The following is a 22,725-nucleotide window of genomic DNA, read 5'->3' as shown; positions in this document are numbered from 1 at the left end:
GTGCTCTATCAAGGTTTTTCAGCACACAGCTTTGACCTACTACAGGAGCAGTGTTGGTATTGGTACCGTATGTTAGGAATAATATATTCCCTGTAAACATTATTTTTCTTTGTCTCTGTCGTCCTTCCCCCGCACCTACGATCACATACTTTTTTCACTCCACGGGGAGTTGAGATATAGCGGGGTGTTAAGGTTCCCTCCCCCAAGAGGCATACGTAACATACTTCATAGCTACTGTAGTAGGTCAAAGCTGTGTGCTGGAGAACCTCGGTAGAGAATGGGTGAAGTAGGCATTGTGGTGCTCCTGAACTTTCTTTTTCAGCTTCAGACTAATGCCTACTTCTCACCTAAAACATTGTTTTTTTGTTTTTAATTTCCAAATTTCTTACACCGGAAGGCATATGCCACATTATCATACAACATTCTAATACAGCATAACGGCAGTAAAAGTTAATATGGCTGCAATCCCAATACCGGGATCGATATGACAATTACCAGTGAAAATAGAGGGGGCCAAATTCAAACCACAGAAATCTCATAATTACAATTCCTAAAACATACATGTGTCTTATACCATTTTAAAGGTAATCTTGTTGTTAATCCCATGTGTCTGATTTCAAATAGGCTTTTTAGCGAAAGGACTACAAACGATTATGTTAGGTCTCCACCAAACCACAATAAGCACAGTCATTTTCCAGCTAAATATAGCATTCACAAAAAGCAGAAATAAAGATAAAATGAATCACTAACCTTGAATTTTCTTCATCAGATGACACTCATAGGACTTCATGTTACACAATACATGCATGTTTTGTTTGATAAAGTTAATATTTATATAAAAAATCTGAGTTTACATTAGCTATTTAGATTCACTAGTTCCAAAAACATCAAGTGATTTTGCATGGCCACATCGTTTCAACAGAAATACTCATCATAAATGTAGATGATAATACAAGTTATACACATGGAAATATAGATATACCTCTCCTTAATGCAACCTCTGTCAGATTTTTTAAGAAGTTTACAGAAAAAGCAACACATGCAATAATTTGAGACGGCGCTCAGAACAGAAGCCAAATTAGCCGCCATGTTGGAGTCAACAGAAACCAGAAAATACATGATAAATGTTTCCTTACCTTTGATGAACTTCATCAGAATGCAGTCCTAGGAATCCCAGGTCCACAATAAATGCTTGATTTGTTCGAAAATGTCCATTATTTATGTCCAATTAGCTACTTTGGTTAGAGCGTTTGGTAAACAATTCCAAAGTCACAAAGCGCGTCCACTATAACGTGACGAAATGTCCAAAAGTTCCGTAACAGTCAGTAGAAACATGTCAAACGATGTATTGAATCAATCTTTAGAATGTTGTTACATATATCTTGAATAACGTTCCAACCGGAGAATTAGAATGACTTCAGATGACCGGTGGAACGCAGGTGCTTCCCCTGTGAACGCGCATAGTGAATGCATGGTCATCTCGTGGCAGTGGTGACTATTTCCCGTCTCATTCGACCCCCCTTCACATTAGAGTCATCAGACAAAGTTATATTGACTGTTGACATCTAATGGAAGGTGTAGAAAGTGAAAACTCATCCATATCTTGCTGTAATTTCAATGAGAGCTTAGTTGAAGATCTGCCACCCCCAGAAAGAAAAAAACAGGAAGTGGAATTTCTCAGGTTTTTGCCTGCTATATGAGTTCTGTTATACTCACAGACATAATTCAAACAGTTTTAGAAACTTCAGAGTGTTTTCTATCCAATACTAATAATAATATGCATATATTAGCAACTGAGACTGAGGAGCTGGCCGTTTACAATGGGCACCTTTTCATCCAAGCTACTCAATACTGCCCCTGCAGACATAACAAGTTAAGTGAAAAAAAAGGCAACAGAAATAATGTAGTTGTTAGTATTTATTTAATATTAACAGCGGATTTTCCACAGGGAAGTGAAAAACCAGAAACCCATTTAAACCAATATGGAGTAAACTGGAAAAATATCCGTGATCTCTCTTAAGACAATCAAGCAAGCTCCTGGAAAATACACAAATAATCAACATGTACCCATTAACTATTTACAGTACGTAAAGATGTACCTTAAAGTTTACTGAAGAAAGGCCTAGTACTTACTACATTACCTGTTAACAAAAGTGAGTTATCACTAAATATAAAATGTACAACCAAATGTACAATCATCAGAGATACTTTTTAAATACAATTCAGGGATGACCACAATTGCTCTTGACAAGCTACAGGTTTATGCAGCCTTTTTTGTTCAAGCCCAGTTCTACCACATCTGATTCTACTATTCATGGTCTCGATGAACAGCTGAGGTCTCGATGAACAGCTGAGTAGTAGAATCAGGTGTGGTGGCACTGGGCTTGAACAGAAAAACATGCAAAACCCTGTGGATCGTCAAGAGCAATGTGTCACGCCCTGACCTTAGTTATCTTTGTTTTCTTTATTATATTGGTTCGGTCAGGGTGTGACAAGGGTGGTATGGGTGTTTTGACTTGTCTAGGGTTTTTTGTATATCTTTGGAGATTTGGTATTGTCTAGGTAAATGTAGGTCTATGGTGGCTTGAATTGGTTCCCGATCAGAGACAGCTGTTTATCGTTGTCTCTGATTGGGTTTCCTATTTAGGTTGCCATTTTTCCATTTTGGTTTTGTGGGTTATTGTCTGTGTACAGTGCCTTGCGAAAGTATTCGGCCCCCTTGAACTTTGCGACCCTTTGCCACATTTCAGGCTTCAAACATAAAGATATAAAACTGTATTTTTTTGTGAAGAATCAACAACAAGTGGGACACAATCATGAAGTGGAACGACATTTATTGGATATTTCAAACTTTTTTAACAAATCAAAAACTGAAAAATTGGGCGTGCAAAATTATTCAGCCCCTTTACTTTCAGTGCAGCAAACTCTCTCCAGAAGTTCAGTGAGGATCTCTGAATGATCCAATGTTGACCTAAATGACTAATGATGATAAATACAATCCACCTGTGTGTAATCAAGTCTCCGTATAAATGCACCTGCACTGTGATAGTCTCAGAGGTCCGTTAAAAGCGCAGAGCGCATCATGAAGAACAAGGAACACACCAGGCAGGTCCGAGATACTGTTGTGAAGAAGTGTAAAGCCGGATTTGGATACAAAAAGATTTCCCAAGCTTTAAACATCCCAAGGAGCACTGTGCAAGCGATAATATTGAAATGGAAGGAGTATCAGACCACTGCAAATCTACCAAGACCTGGCCGTCCCTCTAAACTTTCAGCTCATACAAGGAGAAGACTGATCAGAGATGCAGCCGAGAGGCCCATGATATCTCTGGATGAACTGCAGAGATCTACAGCTGAGGTGGGAGACTCTGTCCATAGGACAACAATCAGTCGTATATAGCACAAATCTGGCCTTTATGGAAGAGTGGCAAGAAGAAAGCCATTTCTTAAAGATATCCATAAAAAGTGTTGTTTAAAGTTTGCCACAAGCCACCTGGGAGACACACCAAACATGTGGAAGAAGGTGCTCTGGTCAGATGAAACCAAAATTGAACTTTTTGGCAACAATGCAAAACGTTATGTTTGGCGTAAAAGCAACACAGCTGAACACACCATCCCCACTGTCAAACATGGTGATGGCAGCATCATGGTTTGGGCCTGCTTTTCTTCAGCAGGGACAGGGAAGATGGTTAAAATTGATGGGAAGATGGATGGAGCCAAATACAGGACCATTCTGGAAGAAAACCTGATGGAGTCTGCAAAAGACCTGAGACTGGGACGGAGATTTGTCTTCCAACAAGACAATGATCCAAAACATAAAGCAAAATCTACAATGGAATGGTTCAAAAATAAACATATCCAGGTGTTAGAATGGCCAAGTCAAAGTCCAGACCTGAATCCAATCGAGAATCTGTGGAAAGAACTGAAAACTGCTGTTCACAAATGCTCTCCATCCAACCTCACTGAGCTCGAGCTGTTTTGCAAGGAGGAATGGGAAAAAAAATCAGTCTCTCGATGTGCAAAACTGATAGAGACATACCCCAAGCGACTTACAGCTGTAATCGCAGCAAAAGGTGGCGCTACAAAGTATTAACTTAAGGGGGCTGAATAATTTTGCACGGCCAATTTTTCAGTTTTTGATTTGTTAAAAAAGTTTGAAATATCCAATAAATGTCGTTCCACTTCATGATTGTGTCCCTCTTGTTGTTGATTCTTCACAAAAAAATACAGTTTTATATCTTTATGTTTGAACCCTCAAATGTGGCAAAAGGTTGCAAAGTTCAAGGGGGCCGAATACTTTCGCAAGGCACTGTAGTTGCATGGCAGCACTCGTTATTATTAGCGGCACGTTTGTTTAGTGTTCTTCATGTTCTTCGTGTAAATAAAAAATATATTCAAATCACGCATATTATTATTCAAATTGTATATTTGTATTCAATTGTATTGTATTCAAATTGGTCTCATCGTTACGACGAACTTGACACAATGTTGCTAACTCCTGATAAAAACACTATTGATAAGTATTGATAGTGTGTCAAGTACCATGTGCATTTGAATTGGCATAAGTCGTTTGTCAACTCCAGCTTGCATTTCTCTGTGGCATGCGCACAATCCACCACTTTACCATAACACACTGTGTCCCTGGACAGTACTGTAGGTGTAGGGATGTCGTGCATCTCACGAATGAGGGCAATGACCTCTTCATTGAGTCAGCTGGTCTCTCCTCCGTTCTAGCAAGACACGTGCAGTAGTACACCATACTCACTGCCACTTGCCAGCCACTCCATGAACCCAAAGCTTATTTTAAGAGTCACCTAAATACACTGGTCAAAAATATAAACCCAACTTCTAAAGTGTTGGTCCCATGTTTCATGAGCTGAAATAAAAAATCCCAGAAATGTTCCATATGCACAAAAAGCTTATTTCTCTCCAATTTTGTGTACACATGTGTTTACATCCATGTTAGATAAGATAATCCATCCACCTGATAGGTGTGGCATATCAAGTAGCTGATTAAACAGCATGATCATTACACAGGTGCAACTTGTGCTGGGGACAATAAAAGGCCACTCTAGAAATGTGCAGTTTTGTCACACAACACGATGTCTCAAGTTTTGAGGGAGCATGCAATTGGCATGGTGACTGCAGGAATGTCCACCAGAGGTGTTGCCAGTCAATTGAATGTTAATTTCTCTATCATAAACTCCCCCCAACATAATTTTAGACAATTTGGCAGTATGACCAACCTGGCCTCACAACTGCAGACCACGTGTAACCACGCCAGCCCAGGGGGGTAGTGCTGAGGTGTGTTTCTGTCTGTAATAAAGCTATTTTGTGGGGAAAAACTCATTCTGATTGGCTGGGCCTGGCTCCCCAGTGAGTGGGCCTATGTCTTGCCAGGCCCACTCGTGGCAGCGCCCCTGCCCAGTCATGTGAAATTCATAGATTAAAGACAGACAGACAGCCAGACCAGACCAGACCAGACCAGACAGACAGACAGACAGACAGACAGACAGACAGACAGATAGACCAGACCAGACCAGACCAGACCAGACCAGACAGAACATTTTTACTTTATGTTGATCCTCTGGAGGCAGAGACACACAGTGCTTAGATTCCCCTCAGGGATATCTGCTTTGCACACACACCCCCAACCCCTCTCTGACTCAGGATGCAGCCATGTAAAGAGCTTACTGTGGGTAGCGGGGGAATGAGCAATGCTGCTGTTGTTGCAGCTGAATTAGGAGTTTTAAGCAGCAGTTGGTGTTGGTGCGTGTGTGTATGACTGTGTGTGTGTGTGTATGACTGTGTGTGTGCATGCCTGTGTGTGTGTGTATATGACTGTGAGTGTGTGTATGACTGTGTGTGTGTATGACTGTCTGTGTGCATGACTGTCTGTGTGCATGACTGTCTGTGTGCATGACTGTCTGTGTGCATGACTGTCTGTGTGCATGACTGTGTGTGTGCATGACTGTGTGTGTGTGTATGACTGTCTGTGTGCATGACTGTGTGTGTGTGCATGACTGTGTGTGTGTGCATGACTGTGTGTGTGTGCATGACTGTGTGTGTGCTTGCCTGTGTGTGTGCTTGACTGTGTGTGTGCATGACTGTGTGTGTGCATGACTGTGTGTGTGCATGACTGTGTGTGTGCTTGACTGTGTGTGTGCATGACTGTGTGTGTGCATGACTATGTGTGTGTGTGTGTGCATGACTGTGTGTGTGCATGACTGTGTGTGTGCATGACTGTGTGTGTGTGTGTGTATGACTGTGTGTGTGTGTGTGTGTGTGTGTGTGTATGACTGTGTGTGTATGACTGTGTGTGTGCATGACTGTGTGTGTGTGTGTGTGTGCATGACTGTGTGTGTGTGTGTGCATGCCTGTGTGTGTGCATGCCTGTGTGTGTATGCGACTGTGTGTGTGCATGCCTGTGTGTGTGCATGCCTGTCTGTGTGCATGCCTGTCTGTGTGCATGCATGTCTGTGTGCATGCCTGTGTGTGTGTGTGTATGACTGTGTGTGTGTATGACTGTGTGTGTGTATGCCTGTGTGTATGCCTGTGTGTGTGTATGCCTGTGTGTGTGTATGCCTGTGTGTGTGTATGCCTGTGTGTGTGTATGCCTGTGTGTGTGTGTATGACTGTGTGTGTGTGTATGACTGTGTGTGTGTGTATGACTGTGTGTGTGTGTGTATGACTGTGTGTAGGGGGCTGTATTAAAGAACTCACAGCGACAGGGGGCTGTATTAAAGAACTCACAGCGACAGGGGGCTGTATTAAAGAACTCACACCGACAGGGGGCTGTATTTTAGGGCTCCCGAGTGGCGCGGCAATAGTAAAGCCTCTGGCAACTCAGTGCCAGAGGCTTCACTACAGTCCCTGGTTCAAATCCAGGCTGAATCACATTTGGCTGTGATTGGGAGTCCCATAGGGTGGAGCACAATTGGCCCAGCGTTGTCCGGGGTAGGCCGTCATTGTAAATAAGAATTTGTTCTAACTGACTTGCCAAGTTAAATAAAGAACTCACACCGGCAGGGGGCTGTATTAAAGAAGTCACACCTGCAGGGGGCTGTATTAAAGAACTCACACCTGCAGGGGGCTGTATTAAAGAACTCACACCTGCAGGGGGCTGTATTAAAGAACTCACACCGGCAGGGGGCTGTATTAAAGAAGTCACACCTGCAGGGGGCTGTATTAAAGAACTCACACCTGCAGGGGGCTGTATTAAAGAAGTCACACCGGCAGGGGGCTGTATTAAAGAACTCACACCTGCAGGGGGCTGTATTAAAGAACTCACACCGACAGGGGGCTGTATTAAAGAAGTCACACCTGCAGGGGGCTGTATTAAAGAAGTCACACCGACAGGGGGCTGTATTAAAGAACTCACACCTGCAGGGGGCTGTATTAAAGAAGTCACACCGGCAGGGGGCTGTATTAAAGAACTCACACCTGCAGGGGGCTGTATTAAAGAAGTCACACCAGCAGGGGGCTGTATGAAAGAAGTCACACCGGCAGGGGGCTGTATTAAAGAAGTCACACCGGCAGGGGGCTGTATTAAAGAACTCACACCGACAGGGGGCTGTATTAAAGAACTCACACCTGCAGGGGGCTGTATTAAAGAAGTCACACCGGCAGGGGGCTGTATTAAAGAAGTCACACCGACAGGGGGCTGTATTAAAGAAGTCACACCGACAGGGGGCTGTATTAAAGAAGTCACACCGGCAGGGGGCTGTATTAAAGAACTCACACCTGCAGGGGGCTGTATTAAAGAAGTCACACCGACAGGGGGCTGTATTAAAGAAGTCACACCGACAGGGGGCTGTATTAAAGAAGTCACACCGACAGGGGGCTGTATTAAAGAAGTCACACCGGCAGGGGGCTGTATTAAAGAAGTCACACCTGCAGGGGGCTGTATTAAAGAAGTCACACCAGCAGGGGGCTGTATTAAAGAATTCACACCGACAGGGGGCTGTATTAAAGAAGTCACACCGACAGGGGGCTGTATTAAAGAAGTCACACCGGCAGGGGGCTGTATTAAAGAAGTCACACCGACAGGGGGCTGTATTAAAGAAGTCACACCGGCAGGGGGCTGTATTAAAGAACTCACACCTGCAGGGGGCTGTATTAAAGAAGTCACACCGGCAGGGGGCTGTATTAAAGAAGTCACACCGGCAGGGGGCTGTATTAAAGAAGTCACACCGGCAGGGGGCTGTATTAAAGAAGTCACACCGACAGGGGGCTGTATTAAAGAAGTCACACTGACAGGGGGTAGACCGAGGCATTCACTTCTCTTTGGTTTTCATGGGTTAGATTTGATGACTTTGTGGCTGTGCCAGCTAGTGACCACTCTGCAGAGCTGCCTCCAGAACAAGATTCACAATGAAAAATGCTAACCTGCAACACAGCACCTCAATGGAATATTACTCAATGGAAAAAGTATGATTGATGTTTCCATTGATAGTACAGATATATTAATTTGAAGACAGGAGTGTGTCAGTACATGTTATCCATCTACAGTGCATGGGTAGGTAGTTCCTTCTATAGAAATAGAATGACTAGAATGGCCCTTCCCATTCCATTATATTTCTATGGTGCCCTCCCTGTAGCTACAGTAAATTAACTGTGTGTTTACTGTCTGTTCCACAGACCATAGTTCGAGGGAACCGTCCCCCGAAGGATGCGTCCATCAATGGTCTCCTGGAGGAGTTCGACAGCATATCTGTGACACGTTCCAACTCCCTACGTAAAGAAAGCCCTACGGGCTCCCACCAGGCTGGGGCCCCCAAACCCGCCTCCCACCACCCCCAACACCCCCACCCCAACGAGGAGAACGGCTTCAGCCACTATTACTCCCGGTACTCCTGTGACCTGGACACCCCCAGTAGGGACTTCTCTCTGGAGCCCTACAGGAAGGACGGTAAAGGCTTTGCTCCAGATGGGGACTGGGCCGTGGGGAGACACTACCGCTTCCCCAAACAGAACGGCCACCTCAACCACGCCACCCGTGTCCCCTTCTACCCCGACGCCATGCCTCAGAAGGCCGATTATGCCAAGCTGCCTCCGGACTACCACACCTACCTGGAGAGCAAGGTGGCGGGGGCGCGCTCGGCCGACGAGGTGGGATCTGGGTCCGGGGTGGGCAGCGCAGGGGGGTCTGCCGGGTCCACGACAGGGGGGTACTACCGGGCGTCCGTAGGTGGCTCGTCCAGTCAGGACTACCGGGACGCGTCAATGGTGGGGACGCCGTCCCGCACCTCGCTGCACAGCGAGCAAATCAACTACCCGGACAGCGAGTGGAGCTACAGCGGCGTGTCCAGAGATGAGTACGAGAAGAGGCCCAAGTCGTCGTATGTGAGGCAGAACAGCCCCACGCCGGCCATCAGACAGCGCTCCAGGTCGGGGTCTGGCCTCCAGGAGCCCAACGTGCCCTACAGAGCCAGCGGGGTCTTTAAGAGTCCTCCTCAGACACACCCCTACAGCTCCTACACCTACCCACGCCTCTCAGAGACACTCACCAACTCACAGGCCATGGCCAAGGTACGTCTGGGCTGGTGTGTATATTTCTATGTGTTGGAAAATATGAATGCCAAGGTATGACACCAAGGGCAACATGTTAGCACTGTTATTTTCTACTATTATCAACATAATAAATCATCTTGTTTTGGTAATCATTTGGATCAGGTGATAAGTAATAGGCAGCATTTCCCTATGAAGTACCTACTAAACTGATAGGTTTGATTTGTTACAATCCCCATTAGCTGACACCAATGGAGACAGCTAGTCTTACTGGGGTCTGACACATAAGACATTACAGACAGTACAGACAGTACAGACATTACAGACCGTACAGAAGGGAGTTCCATGCACTCATGGCTCTGTATAATAATGTAGGTTTCCTATAATTTGTTCTGGACATGGGGACTGTGAAAAGACACCTTGTGGTATATCTGGTGGGGTAAGTGTGTGTGGCAGTGCTGTGTGTAAGTTCCAACACATTTATCTCTCCTCTATCTGTGTGATGGATCTAGTGTCAGTAGTTAATCTACTGTTCCCCAGCGGAGGAAGGCTCTGCTAAGACACAGAATTACCTTTACGGGATCCACACTAGATTCAATTAACTCTACACGCTACGATAACACAGTTCAGAGGAGGGGGAGAAATGGAGGAGGGGGGCAGAGGGAAGGAGGGGGAGAAATGGAGGAGGGGAGGGGCAGAGGGAAGGAGGGGAGAAATGGAGGAGGGGAGGGGGCAGAAGGAAGGAGGGGGAGAAATAGAGGAGGGGGTGAGAGCAGATGGAAGGAGGAGGAGAAATGGAGGAGGGGGTGGGAGCAGAGGGAAGGAGGGGGAGAAATGGAGGAGGGGGTGGGAGCAGAGGGAAGGCGGGGGAGAAATGGAGGAGGGGAGGGGGCAGAGGGAAGGAGGGGGAGAAATGGAAGAGGCGGGCAGAGGGAAGGAGGGGGAGAAATGGAGGAGGGGGTGAGAGCAGAGGGAAGGAGGAGGAGAAATGGAGGATGGGTTGAGAGCAGAGGGAAGGAGGAGGAGAAATGGAGGATGGGGAGCAGAGGGCAGGAGGGGGAGAAATGGAGGAGGGGAGGGGCAGAGGGAAGGAGGGTCAGAGGGAAGGAGGGGGAGAAATGGAGGAGGGGGGGCAGAGGGAAGGAGGGGGAGAAATGGAGGAGGGGAGGGGCAGAGGGAAGGAGGGTGAGAAATGGAGGAGGGGGGGCAGAGGGAAGGAGGGGGAGAAATGGAGGAGGGGAGGGGCAGAGGGAAGGAGGGGGAGGAATGGAGGAGGGGGTGGGAGCAGAGGGAAGGAGGGGGAGGAATGGAGGAGGGGGGGCAGAGGAAGAAGAGATAAACTGTCCATCAGTCTGATACCACAGTTCAGCTCAGAGTGAGGGATGGGGAGGACAGAGGAAGAGAGGTACAGAGGGAGAAAGGGGGACTGGGATAGTTTTTCATTTGACATACCGATTTCATGGCACAGAGTATATGAGTTTATATATAAAATGATGCAAGATTCAAGACTTCGTGCTTTTCAGCTAAAATTATTGAACAGAATTCTTGCCACCAACAAAATGTTGAATATTTGGGGCATACAATCATCGCAGCTCTGCATGTTTTGTTGAGAGGATACAGAAGCAATAGACCATTTTGTTCTGGTATTGCCCTCAGGTAGCCTGTTTCTGGTCTCAGGTTCCGGAATGGCTGAAAAAGTATAACATTCATCTAAAATTTACCGTAGAAATAGCATTGTTGGGAGATTTGGAGAGACCTGTTCAGTAAATTACTAATATACTAATATTCTTAGTAAAAATATTTACCTGCAACTCACAATCTGTGGATTCTATTTGATTAGATAGATTGAAATTGTACGTTAAACATCACAGCATAGTTGAAAGATATGTGTTGCGTATGAATCCGAAGACGGTGGCCAGCAGAGATAGAAGGGATGGGCTGAGGGTGGCCAGCAGAGATAGATGGGATGGGCTGAGGGTGGCCAGCAGAGATAGATGGGATGGGCTGAGGGTGGCCCGCAGAGATAGATGGGATGGGCTGAGGGTGGCCCGCAGAGATAGATGGGATGGGCTGAGGGTGGCCCGCAGAGATAGATGGGATGGGCTGAGGGTGGCCCGCAGAGATAGATGGGATGGGCTGAGGGTGGCCAACAGAGATAGATGGGATGGGCTGAGGGTGGCCAGCAGAGATAGATGGGATGGGCTAAGGGTGGCGTGGCCAGCAAAGATAGATGGGATGGGCTGAGGGTGGCCAGCAGAGATAGATGGGATGGGCTAAGGGTGGCGTGGCCAGCAAAGATAGATGGGATGGGCTGAGGGTGGCCAGCAGAGATAGATGGGATGGGCTGAGGGTGGCCAGCAGAGATAGATGGGATGGGCTGAGGGAAGCTGAGGGTTGGGATGTGGAACTGGTGTCAAGTGGGTGTGGAGTTGCTGGGTGGGGGATGGAATGACGGTCAAAGATAAAAGTCAAAAATGAAGTCAAAATAACCCCCCCATAAAGTTAGTTTGAATGACACAGGTTTTTTTCGGATGGTTGCGGGAACTGTTCATGGATCTTGGAGGGTTGGTGGTCTGGCGGTTGGTATCTTGGAGGGTTGGTGGTCTAGCGGTTGGGATCTTGGAGGGTTGGTGGTCTGGCGGTTGGGATCTTGGAGGGTTGGTGGTCTGGCGGTTGGGATCTTGGAGGGTTTGTGGTCTGGCGGTTGGGATCTTGGAGGGTTGGTGGTCTGTCGGTTGGGATCTTGGAGGGTTGGTGGTCTGGCAGTTGGGATCTTGGAGGGTTGGTGGTCTGGCGGTTGGGATCTTGGAGGGTTGGTGGTCTGGCGGTTGGGATCTTGGAGGGTTGGTGGTCTGGCGGTTGGGATCTTGGAGGGTTGGTTGTCTGGCGGTTGGGATCTTGGAGGGTTGGTGGTCTGGCGGTTGGGATCTTGGAGGGTTAGTGGTCTGGCGGTTGGGATCTTGGGCCGGTGGCGAGAGAAGTCTTCTTTTGAGCTCCTTACTCTTTGACCTGTGAACTACAGATATACTGCAGACAAACATGTTCTTGGAGAAGAGCTGCATGGAGAGGAATTATAATCAGCAGCGTAGTCTGTTTCTAAGTAAACGGAAAACAAAGGGGTTCATTCATTTATTTAGTGTTCTAGAAGGAAAGACAAAGTCCTGATAACATCTAGAGAGCATGCGTGTATGTGTGAAGCGTACCAGGCCCAAGCAAATACCGCTCTGCAACTGCAGTCCCCTATGTCAGCTTCAGTTATGCAACAGTGGAGTGGCACAGTACATATGGAGATAGGTAAAAGTGACATTCAGGCCTAGACCCAATGGAGATGCCATAATAATCCACATTCTACAGCAACGTTCTTCACTTCTCCCAGTCCTGGTCCTGGAAACCTGCAGTAATGTATGTATGCAGGGCTTTGCTCCAACCCAGCACTAACACAACTCGTTCAGCAAATGTTTTAGTTTTTTATTGATTTGTTAAATTAGGTTTGTTAGTGCTGGGCTGAAACAAAAGTGTGCACACCGTCGCTCTCCAAAACGCAGGATACAAGAACACTGTTAGAGTACGTGTGTCATGGGTGGACTGACGTTTCGGGCAAATTACATATAGGCTGGTCCATTTTCATCCCAGTGGGCCTGTCTAACTTGTTTAGGGTTTTTCTTGCTCAAAATGATCATTATCTCGCTAATAATGGGGGCCTCGAGGGAAGAAATTATACAGTATATTAAAAATGTCAGGGGCGATTTTTGATCCCAGTTTATGTATCCTTTGTTGACCCTGCCGGGCAAACGCCTGTGTGATAATCTGACGGTGAATGACAGGCTGACATCCCAGTGCTGAAACAATGACCTTTCATTGAACTGTGCAGAGCAGAAGTATCAGTCAAATGTATCATCCCTATTTCTCTCAGTCACGACCCTCCTCCTTCTGTGTAGCAGAGACTATATTCTGCACCTACAGTATTACACCAGCGACTAGCCTATTATGCACAAATATAGGAACTAGTTATGTATCTATATATTCATCCATCTAATACCTTTGCCGAACGATGTAGCACGAACAGAGAGTAACAACAAAATGTATTACACTGATATATACATACATTTGTGCTCTGTATCCGCTGAGGAGAGGAGACTAGCTGTAGTAGACTGTACATCTGGTGTTACAGTAGTACTGTATATGCTGATGCAAACCCCAGGATGCCCTTTTGAAATCCACTTAACCTCCAACGCCTCAGTAAACACGCTGTCTGGGAAAATATTGCACACACAACTGGAACCAGAAACAGTCATTTACAATGTGTTTTTTTGTTACAAATAACTTGGCTGTGATTGGGCTTGACAGGTTCTATATCTGGTCACACTCTACACACATCCTAGAATTTAAACAAAATTCACTACATGACTCACTATTTAGTTCCATCTGAAGAAGTAGGAGATGTTGGAGGGTATGTGAAAAACAGTCACAGGATGTGTCATGACGCGTGTAGATTACTAACATCAGTAGAAAAAATATAGAAAAAACTAAAGTGTGTTTGTTGTAAGTGATCTGGAAGCTTAAGAACCACCATTCTTCCTGCCTCTTGGACCTTGTAACCCGCCTCTCTTCTCTCTCCCTCCCCGCCTCTCTTCTCTCTCCGTCTCCGCCTCTCTTCTCTCTCCCTCCCCGCCTCTCTTCTCTCTCACTCCCCGCCTCTCTTCTCTCTCTCTCTCTCTTCTCTCTCCCCGCCTCTCTTCTCTCTCTGTCCCTCTCCCCGCCTCTCTTCTCTCTCTGTCCCTCTCCCCGCCTCTCTCTCTCTCTCTCTCTCTCTCTCTCTCCCCACCTCTCTTCTCTCTCACGGTCTCTCTCTCTCCCCGCCTCTCTTCTCTCTCTCTCCCCTTCTCTCTCTCTCTCTCTCCCCGCCTCTCTTCTCTCTCCCCGCCTCTCTTCTCTCTCACGGCCTCTCTTCTCTCCCCCGCCTCTCTTCTCTCTCTCTCCCCCCGCCTCTCTTCTCTCTCTCTCCCCCCGCCTCTCTTCTCTCTCCCCGCCTCGCCTCTCTTCTCTCTCCCCGCCTCTCTTCTCTCTCTCCCCGCCTCTCTTCTCTCTCCCCCCGCCTCTCTTCTCTCTCCCCGCCTCGCCTCTCTTCTCTCTCCCCGCCTCTCTTCTCTCTCTCCCCGCCTCTCTTCTCTCTCTCCCCGCCTCTCTTCTCTCTCTCCCCGCCTCTCCTCTCCCTCCCCGCTTCTCTTCTCTCCCTCCCCGCCTCTCTTCTCTCCCTCCCCGCCTCTCTCTCTCTGCCTCTCTTCTCTCTCCCCACCTCTCTTCTCTCTCTGTCCCTCTCCCCGCCTCTCTTCTCTCTCTGTCCCTCTCCCCGCCTCTCTCTCTCTCTCCCCACCTCTCTCTCTCTCTCTCTCACGGCCTCTCTCTCTCACGGCCTCTCTCTCTCCCCGCCTCTCTTCTCTCTCTCTCTCCCCGCCTCTCTTCTCTCCCCGCCTCTCTTCTCTCCCCGCCTCTCTTCTCTCTCTCTCTCTCTCTCTCTCTCTCCCCGCCTCTCCTCTCTCCCCGCCTCTTCTCTCTCACGGCCTCTCTTCTCTCCCCCCGCCTCTCTTCTCTCTCTCTACCCCCGCCTCTCTTCTCTCTCTCTCCCCCCGCCTCTCTTCTCTCTCTCTCCCCCTCCCCCCGCCTCCCTCTCTCTCCCCTCGCCTCTCTTCTCTCTCTCCCCGCCTCTCTTCTCTCTCTCCCCGCCTCTCTTCTCTCCCTCCCCGCCTCTCTTCTCTCCCTCCCCGCCTCTCTTCTCTCTCTCTCTCTCTCCGCCTCTCTTCTCTCTCCCCGCCTCTCTTCTCTCTCTGTCCCTCTCCCCGCCTCTCTTCTCTCTCTGTCCCTCTCCCCGCCTCTCTCTCTCTCTCTCCCCGCCTCTCGCTCTCTCTCTCTCTCTCTCTCTCTCCCCACCTCTCTTCTCTCTCACGGCCTCTCTCTCTCCCCGCCTCTCTTCTCTCTCTCTCTCTCTCCCCGCCTCTCTTCTCTCCCCGCCTCTCTTCTCTCTCTCTCTCTCTCTCCCCGCCTCTCCTCTCTCCCCGCCTCTTCTCTCTCACGGCCTCTCTTCTCTCCCCCCGCCTCTCTTCTCTCTCTCTCCCCCTGCCTCTCTTCTCTCTCTCTCTCCCTCCCCCCGCCTCTCTCTCTCTCCCCTCGCCTCTCTTCTCTCTCTCCCCTCGCCTCTCTTCTCTCTCTCCCCTCGCCTCTCTTCTCTCTCTCCCCTCGCCTCTCTTCTCTCTCTCTCCCCTCGCCTCTCTTCTCTCTCTCTCCCCTCGCCTCTCTCTCTCTCTCCCCTCTCTCCCCTCTCTTCCTCCCCACCTCTCTTCTCTTTCCCCGCCTCTCTTCTCCGCTGTATTTTTCTCTTTGAATTCAGTCATTGAACAAAATCCCCCTTTTTGTTGTGAGCCGGTGGGGGTATAACAGTAGACAGCACGGGGACTTACACACACACACAGACACACCACTACTCCTCCTCCGCAGCAGTGACAAATTGATGTTGCGGCACTTTCTCCTTTCTGCAGCCTCCGCATAAAAACGGCCCAACGATGTTCCAGCACAGAATTCAATTTCCCAGTTCAGTTGGGTTGTTGATTACCTTGCCAAATTCAGATTAATACGCATTTAACTAACATGGATCAGGAGACCCTTGGCTGACAGCCAGCCGCAGGGGCCCGCCAATGATAGGGTGCCTGGAGAGTCGTCCATCCCTCCTGCAGACAATGAGGTGCACAGCCCTCCTCACAGTCATTATTTAAACAAGTCCACTCCACATCATTATACCGGCATCTACCCAGCCCTCCTCCTACTCTGTGTGTATGTGTAGGTGGAAGAGTGTGTGTGTGTAGGTGGAGGAGTGTGTGTGTGTAGGTGGAGGATGAGTGCGTAGGAGTGTGTGTGTGTGGCTGGAGAAGTGTGTGTGAGAGAGAGAGAGAGATTCTACATTTCAAGGTTTCCCTACTTCCTGCCCCGCCTCTTCCTTGTTGTCAGGTTTTCATTAGGAGACTACTCATGTCCTGTCGGAGTGTGTGTTCAGGGGGAGTGTGTGCTTGCGGGAAGTGTACGTGTTCCCTGGGAGTGTGTGTTCGTGGGGGAGTGTGTGTTCGTTCGGTGTGGGGGGGTTCGGCGGGGAGTGTGTGTGTGTTTGGAGGGGAGTGTGTGTGTGTGTTCGGAGGGGAGTGTGTATGTGTGTTCGTGAGGAGTGTATGTGTGTTTGGGGGAGTGTGTGTTGGTGGGGAGTGTGTGTTCATGGGGAGTGTGTGATCGAGGGGAGTGTGTGATCGAGGGGAGTGTGTGTGATGGGGGGAGTGTGTGATCGTGGGGGAGTGTGTGATCGTGGGGGAGTGTGTGTTCGTGGGTGAGTGTGTGATGGGGGAGTGTGTGATCTTGGGGAACGTGTGTTTAGGGCAGGAACGTGTGTATTCGGGGGGGGGGTGTATTCGGGGGGGAGTGTGTGTGTTCGTGGGGGAGTGTGTGATCGTGTGTGTTCGTGGGGGAGTGTGTGTGTTCATGGGGGAGAGTGTGATGGGGGAGTGTGTGATCGGGGGGAACGTGTGTTCAGGGGGGGAGCGTGTGTATTCGGGGAGAGTGTGTATTCGGGGGGGGTGGTGGAGGTAATTTAATTGACTCTGACAGTCAGAGCATCATCTCCTCAGTGCTGGAGGCAGCTTGTCTTCACTAGATAGATTATTAGTCTAGATATTATATATCTCAGCCCTGTACGACCAGGGACGGTTCATAGCTATAATTCAGTCTACTTTAAAACAGCTGCTTTTCTGAGCAATGTTTCTAAATATTATGATGTGTAAACAGCTTAATCAGTGTTCCAGTGGTGTATTTGATCTGCACATGTACCAGCACCGGGTAGCGCGAGCTTCCCTCTTATCCATGAGAGAAGTGAGTTCAGAAAAACTGAATGTGTGCATCTTGTAAATAGTTTTCACATACACACTTCATATGTCAAAACAAACCACATTTTTCAGCCGGCTGTCATCTTATGAGCTTATTAGAGTATTATTGTAATATTAGCTCATCTAGCTTAAATAGTTTATGTTTTCAGGGTATTAGCTGTCTTTCCAACACTGTCTCTGTCTGTCTTCCATCTCTCGCAGGGTGATTACGACCGGCAGTCACGGGACGGGAGTCCCCAGGTCCCAGGGTCTGACACGTACCCCCGCGGGCCCCTCAAACTACCTCAGAGTCACAACAAGCCCTCTGGCTACCCCCCCGGACACCTCCAGTACCCCCCTGTGTTCCACCACTACAAACCCTCCCCCTACCACCACCCACCCTCACAGCCCAGCCCGCCATACACCCCACAGGTGGGTCTACCGTGTGCGTACGTGTGTGTGCGTGCGTATGTGTGTCCTAAAATAGGATTATATCTTGTTTATGACCTAAAAATATTATGACCTACAATTACGTATGACTCTCAGAGAAACATGTGTAACTGCAAAGATCACCACCGACAGTGCAGTAGAGTCATCAACCGGATCTCTCCTCCCTCCCTCCTACAGGGGGCATATTCCCAGCCATCGTCCCTCTACATTCCCCTGGGGGCCTACCCCCCTCCTTCCTGGGGCTCCAGTTCAGACGCCCAGCCCTCCAGGGTCTCCCACGAACAGTTCAGGGCCGCCCTGCAGCTCGTCGTCAACCCAGGTAATCACAGAGAAGCCTAAGAAAGAAACACAAGTACAACCCAAATCAGTTAAAATATACAGTAAGTTATTCTGCTAGTTTGTAGATAATGAACAGAAGCTTCATATATATCTTTCTGGGGGCAGCAAACATTGATCAGCCTCTGATCTGTCCATCTTTGACCCCAGGTGACCCCAGGGAGTACTTGGACAGTTTCATAAAAATTGGCGAGGGCTCGACAGGCATCGTGTGCATTGCCAGCGAGAAGCACAGTGGCAAGCAGGTGGCCGTCAAGAAGATGGACTTGAGGAAACAGCAGAGGAGAGAACTGCTCTTCAACGAGGTGAGAAGTCAAGGGTTAGGGGTCATGGGTTTGTCTCCTTGGAGACCAAACCATTTTGGTACTGTATTTTTTTAAACTTTAATAGACTGAAAGATTTAGGCAAGATAGTTTAAGCCTATACGTTTAATTAGTCAACATTTCAATTAGACGTGCAAGAGTAAAACTATAAAGCTAGTTTTTAGCCCCCAGATTAGGCTACCTCACAGAGAGGCTTTTCTGGACCTCAGATGTGTTGATCAGAGCAGTGTGTTAGTGAAGCTGATTTAGATGTTGCCAAGGCAACAAGCGGACATTATTTTGGGTTTGGAAAGAAGTGTGGCAAGCCTTTTAGCTCTACTCTACTGTGCCATTGCTGCCTGCTATGTAGCAACACTGTGGAGCTGTTACTACTCAGTAGTCAGGCACAGTATTTTTGTTATGAAGCCAGTGAGGGAAGACTTTGTTTGAATGAAGTGGGTTGAATGACTTCCAGATTGTTAACAAGGTGTTGACATCGAACCAAAACATGAAGTATCTTGTCCTTACACATTTACGCACCCACATCAATGATTAGTAATAGTGTGTGTGTGTGTATTTTGAAGCTTGATGTTATCCTTTTAGCACCCCAATCTAATAATCCCTTTTCATTAAGCCTCTAAAAAGATTGCAGAGCCATTTATTTAATTAATTTGTGACATAGGCTACCTGCTATTCTATAAAATAACTCTTCCATCAATTCCATCATTCATTTCATCATATATTGCAGACATTGACATTTAAATTCAACCTAGATTTGATGTTAGGAGTCAAATTGAACCAATAAAAAATACATGTACATTTTTAAGTAAAGAATATGCTTACAAATACCCCCAAATGAGATGCCATTATTTACAGTACTATCCTCATTTATTCAAATGTAATCTTCAATCCAATTTTTTGGAGTAGCTTATTGCAAAAATAACAACTTTGATCTGTGTCCAATACTTATGGAGGGCACTGTAGCCTACATCAGGAGAATACTTTTGCTTGTCAGCTATAGATGGGAAGATAACTTGGTAAAACTGAACATGGAGGCTAGGCAAACTGGGCTTTTGTTAGCTAGTTAGCTTAGCAGTGTTAGCCCAGTCCCCAGCTTTCTTCAATTTCATTCTAACATGCATGGCTGTATTTTCATTAACTTTGTCAATGCCTATTGTTTCAAAAAATTATACTCGTTATTTCTTAACACTGTAATATAATGTCACCTTCTGATAGTTAGCTACAAATGTAGGATGAAAACCTATGCTAGCTAGTTACGTTAGCTAAACACCTGTATGGAGGAATGAAACTTGCCTTTTTAACTGTAAAGTATTGATGTGATGTAGACATAAAGAATAGACTTACCTTCAAGTAGAAGGTAGTTTTCTTCTAGGACATCAGGCAAGCAATCTACACCAGTGTGAAACTAGCAGGTTTGAGCTAGCTTATCAGAGCTGCTCCTAGGTAAAATGGCGGACCATTTGCGACGCGATTCGAGCTAGAATTCCTATCTACTTGAGGATGACATCTTCACTGGTATGGACACCATTAATCGTCCAAACTGTTTTTGTATTTGAATGTTGTATGTTTCACTGTTCTACTCAGGCCCAGTATAATTGCATGATTCATAATCATGTCCACTCAGTAAACAGATCTGCCAATCACACTCTATTCTGGAGGGTTGGTGGCTGACATTTTCAATTGATTGGCCACACCTGTTGTTGATTGTTTAGTACTCAGATAGGGGAGGCTGTGTAGATCAGGTAGCCATGCTGTCTGTTTCCTTGAAAGTTTTTTTTAATATTGTCTACTTTTAGCACACCTTTTACCCATTAAAAAATATGTAATATTTACCTCTTAAATAAATATTGTTACTTTTTGGGAAACTTCTGGTGCACAGCTAGGTCCGTTTTGTCACTGTTGATATATTGGCTGCCTATGATGTAACCTGTGTTTGTTGTTTTGTTTCTAGGTGGTGATCATGAGGGACTATCACCATGAGAATGTGGTTGACATGTACAACAGCTACCTGGTCGGAGACGAGCTCTGGGTCGTTATGGAGTTCCTGGAGGGCGGGGCCCTGACGGACATTGTCACTCACACGAGGTAACCAATGATCTGCCACTAAAGTCCATTTGCCTCTCTCCCAATGCATTAGCTAACATGAGTCTTCAATTCACTGTCTGAAAAAATAGCATTTGAATTGTTGTCCCACTAATTAATCTCGGGAAGTGAATAACCAAAGCAGATCCACAACAACCCCCCATCAGATCTGGTTTCATGGGTTTTAGTTATTCATTTCAAACTTTTATCTCTCTCTCTCCTCGGTTGTCTTCTTCTCAACACCTCGTCGTTTCGATTAGCACACGGTGTGTCCTTGGTCTTTTAATTATAGTCATTTGTGTGGCATGTGTCAGGGCGTGTGTCAGGGCGTGTGTCAGGGCATGTGTCAGGGCATGTCAACATTGTGTGGTGTGTGTCAGGGCGTGTGTCAGGGCATGTGTCAGGGCATGTCAACATTGTGTGGTGTGTGTCAGAGCGTGTGTCAGGGCGTGTCAGGGCATATCAACATTGTGTGGTGTGTGTCAGGGCGTGTGTCAGGGCGTGTCAACATTGTGTGGGGTGTTTCAGGGAGTGTCTTAGGGAGTGTCAACATTGTGTGGAGTGTTTCAGGGCGTGTTTTAGGGCGTGTCAACATTGTGTGGAGTGTTTCAGGGCGTGTGTCAGGGCGTGTCAGGGCATGTGTCAGGGCATGTCAACATTGTGTGGTGTGTGTCAGGGCGTGTGTCAGGGCGTGTCAACATTGTGTGGAGTGTTTCAGGGCGTGTTTTAGGGCGTGTCAACATTGTGTGGAGTGTGTCAGGGCATGTGTCAGGGCGTGTCAGGGCATGTGTCAGGGCATGTCAACATTGTGTGGTGTGTGTCAGGGCGTGTCAACATTGTGTGGGGTGTTTCAGGGAGTGTCTTGGGTAGTGTCAACATTGTGTGGGGTGTTTCAGGGCGTGTGTCAGGGCATGTTTCAGGGCGTGTGTCAGGACGTGTTTCAGGGCGTGTTTTAGGGTGTGTCAACATTGTGTGGAGTGTTTCAGGGCGTGTGTCAGGGCATGTGTCAGGGCGTGTGTCAGGGCATGTTTCAGGGCGTGTGTCAGGACGTGTTTCAGGGCGTGTTTTAGGGCGTGTCAACATTGTGTGGAGTGTTTCAGGGCGTGTGTCAGGGCATGTTTCAGGTCGTGTGTCAGGGCATGTTTCAGGGCGTGTGTCAGGACGTGTTTCAGGGCGTGTTTTATGGCGTGTCAACATTGTGTGGTGTGTGTCAGGGCGTGTCAACATTGTGTGGGGTGTTTCAGGGAGTGTCTTGGGGAGTGTCAACATTGTGTGGAGTGTTTCAGGGCGTGTGTCAGGGCGTGTCAGGGCATGTGTCAGGGAGTGTCAACATTGTGTGGTGTGTGTAAGGGCGTGTGTCAGGGCGTGTCAACATTGTGTGGGGTGTTTCAGGGCGTGTGTCAGGGCGTGTGTCAGGGCATGTTTCAGGGCGTGTGTCAGGACGTGTTTCAGGGCGTGTTTTAGGGCGTGTCAACATTGTGTGGAGTGTTTCAGGGCGTGTGTCAGGGCATGTGTCAGGGCGTGTTTCAGGGCATGTTTCAGGGCGTGTGTCAGGACGTGTTTCAGGTCGTGTTTTAGGGCGTGTCAACATTGTGTGGAGTGTTTCAGGGCGTGTGTCAGGGCATGTTTCAGGTCGTATCAACATTGTGTGGAGTGTTTCAGGGCGTGTTTCAGGGCGTGTCAACATTGTGTGGAGTGTTTCAGGGCGTGTTTCAGGGCGTGTCAACATTGTGTGGAGTGTTTCAGGGCGTGTGTCAGGGCATGTTTCAGGGCGTGTCAACATTGTGTGGAGTGTTTCAGGGCGTGTGTCAGGGCATGTTTCAGGGCGTGTGTCAGGGCATGTTTCAGGGCGTGTGTCAGGACGTGTTTCAGGGCGTGTTTTAGGGCGTGTCAACATTGTGTGGAGTGTTTCAGGGCGTGTGTCAGGGCATGTTTCAGGGCGTGTCAACATTGTGTGGAGTGTTTCAGGGCGTGTGTCAGGGCATGTTTGAGGGCGTGTCAACATTGTGTGGAGTGTTTCAGGGCGTGTTTTAAAGCATGTTTCAGGGCGTGTCAACATTGTGTGGAGTGTTTCAGGGCGTGTGTCAGGGCATGTTTCAGGGCGTGTCAACATTGTATGGAGTGTT

The 22,725-nt window shown here is 47.8% G+C and overlaps 1 protein-coding gene across 4 annotated transcripts in view; it reads left to right on the top strand.

Annotated features, from left to right (window-relative positions):
- The window catches only part of LOC110522449 (serine/threonine-protein kinase PAK 5), a 132,333-nt gene that overhangs the window by 90,808 nt on the left and 18,800 nt on the right, over window positions 1-22,725 (top strand). For 2 of the 4 annotated variants that reach the window (XM_021600843.2, XM_021600841.2), the window contains 6 exons: window positions 8,641-9,531; window positions 17,631-17,840; window positions 18,036-18,177; window positions 18,345-18,499; window positions 20,469-20,602; window positions 20,860-20,865. In XM_021600843.2, the coding sequence (XP_021456518.2) occupies window positions 8,641-9,531; window positions 17,631-17,840; window positions 18,036-18,177; window positions 18,345-18,499; window positions 20,469-20,602; window positions 20,860-20,865 (1,538 nt within the window). The remainder of the gene's footprint in view (window positions 1-8,640; window positions 9,532-17,630; window positions 17,841-18,035; window positions 18,178-18,344; window positions 18,500-20,468; window positions 20,603-20,859; window positions 20,866-22,725) is intronic. The other 2 variants (XM_021600842.2, XM_021600844.2) reach the window with 1 other exon arrangement.

The sequence above is a fragment of the Oncorhynchus mykiss genome, chromosome 4 (genome assembly GCF_013265735.2).
Source record: "Oncorhynchus mykiss isolate Arlee chromosome 4, USDA_OmykA_1.1, whole genome shotgun sequence".
Taxonomy (NCBI): Eukaryota; Metazoa; Chordata; class Actinopteri; order Salmoniformes; family Salmonidae; genus Oncorhynchus; species Oncorhynchus mykiss.
The sequence above is the reverse complement of the archived record's forward strand: the minus strand, read 5'-3'. Positions and strand labels throughout refer to the sequence as shown.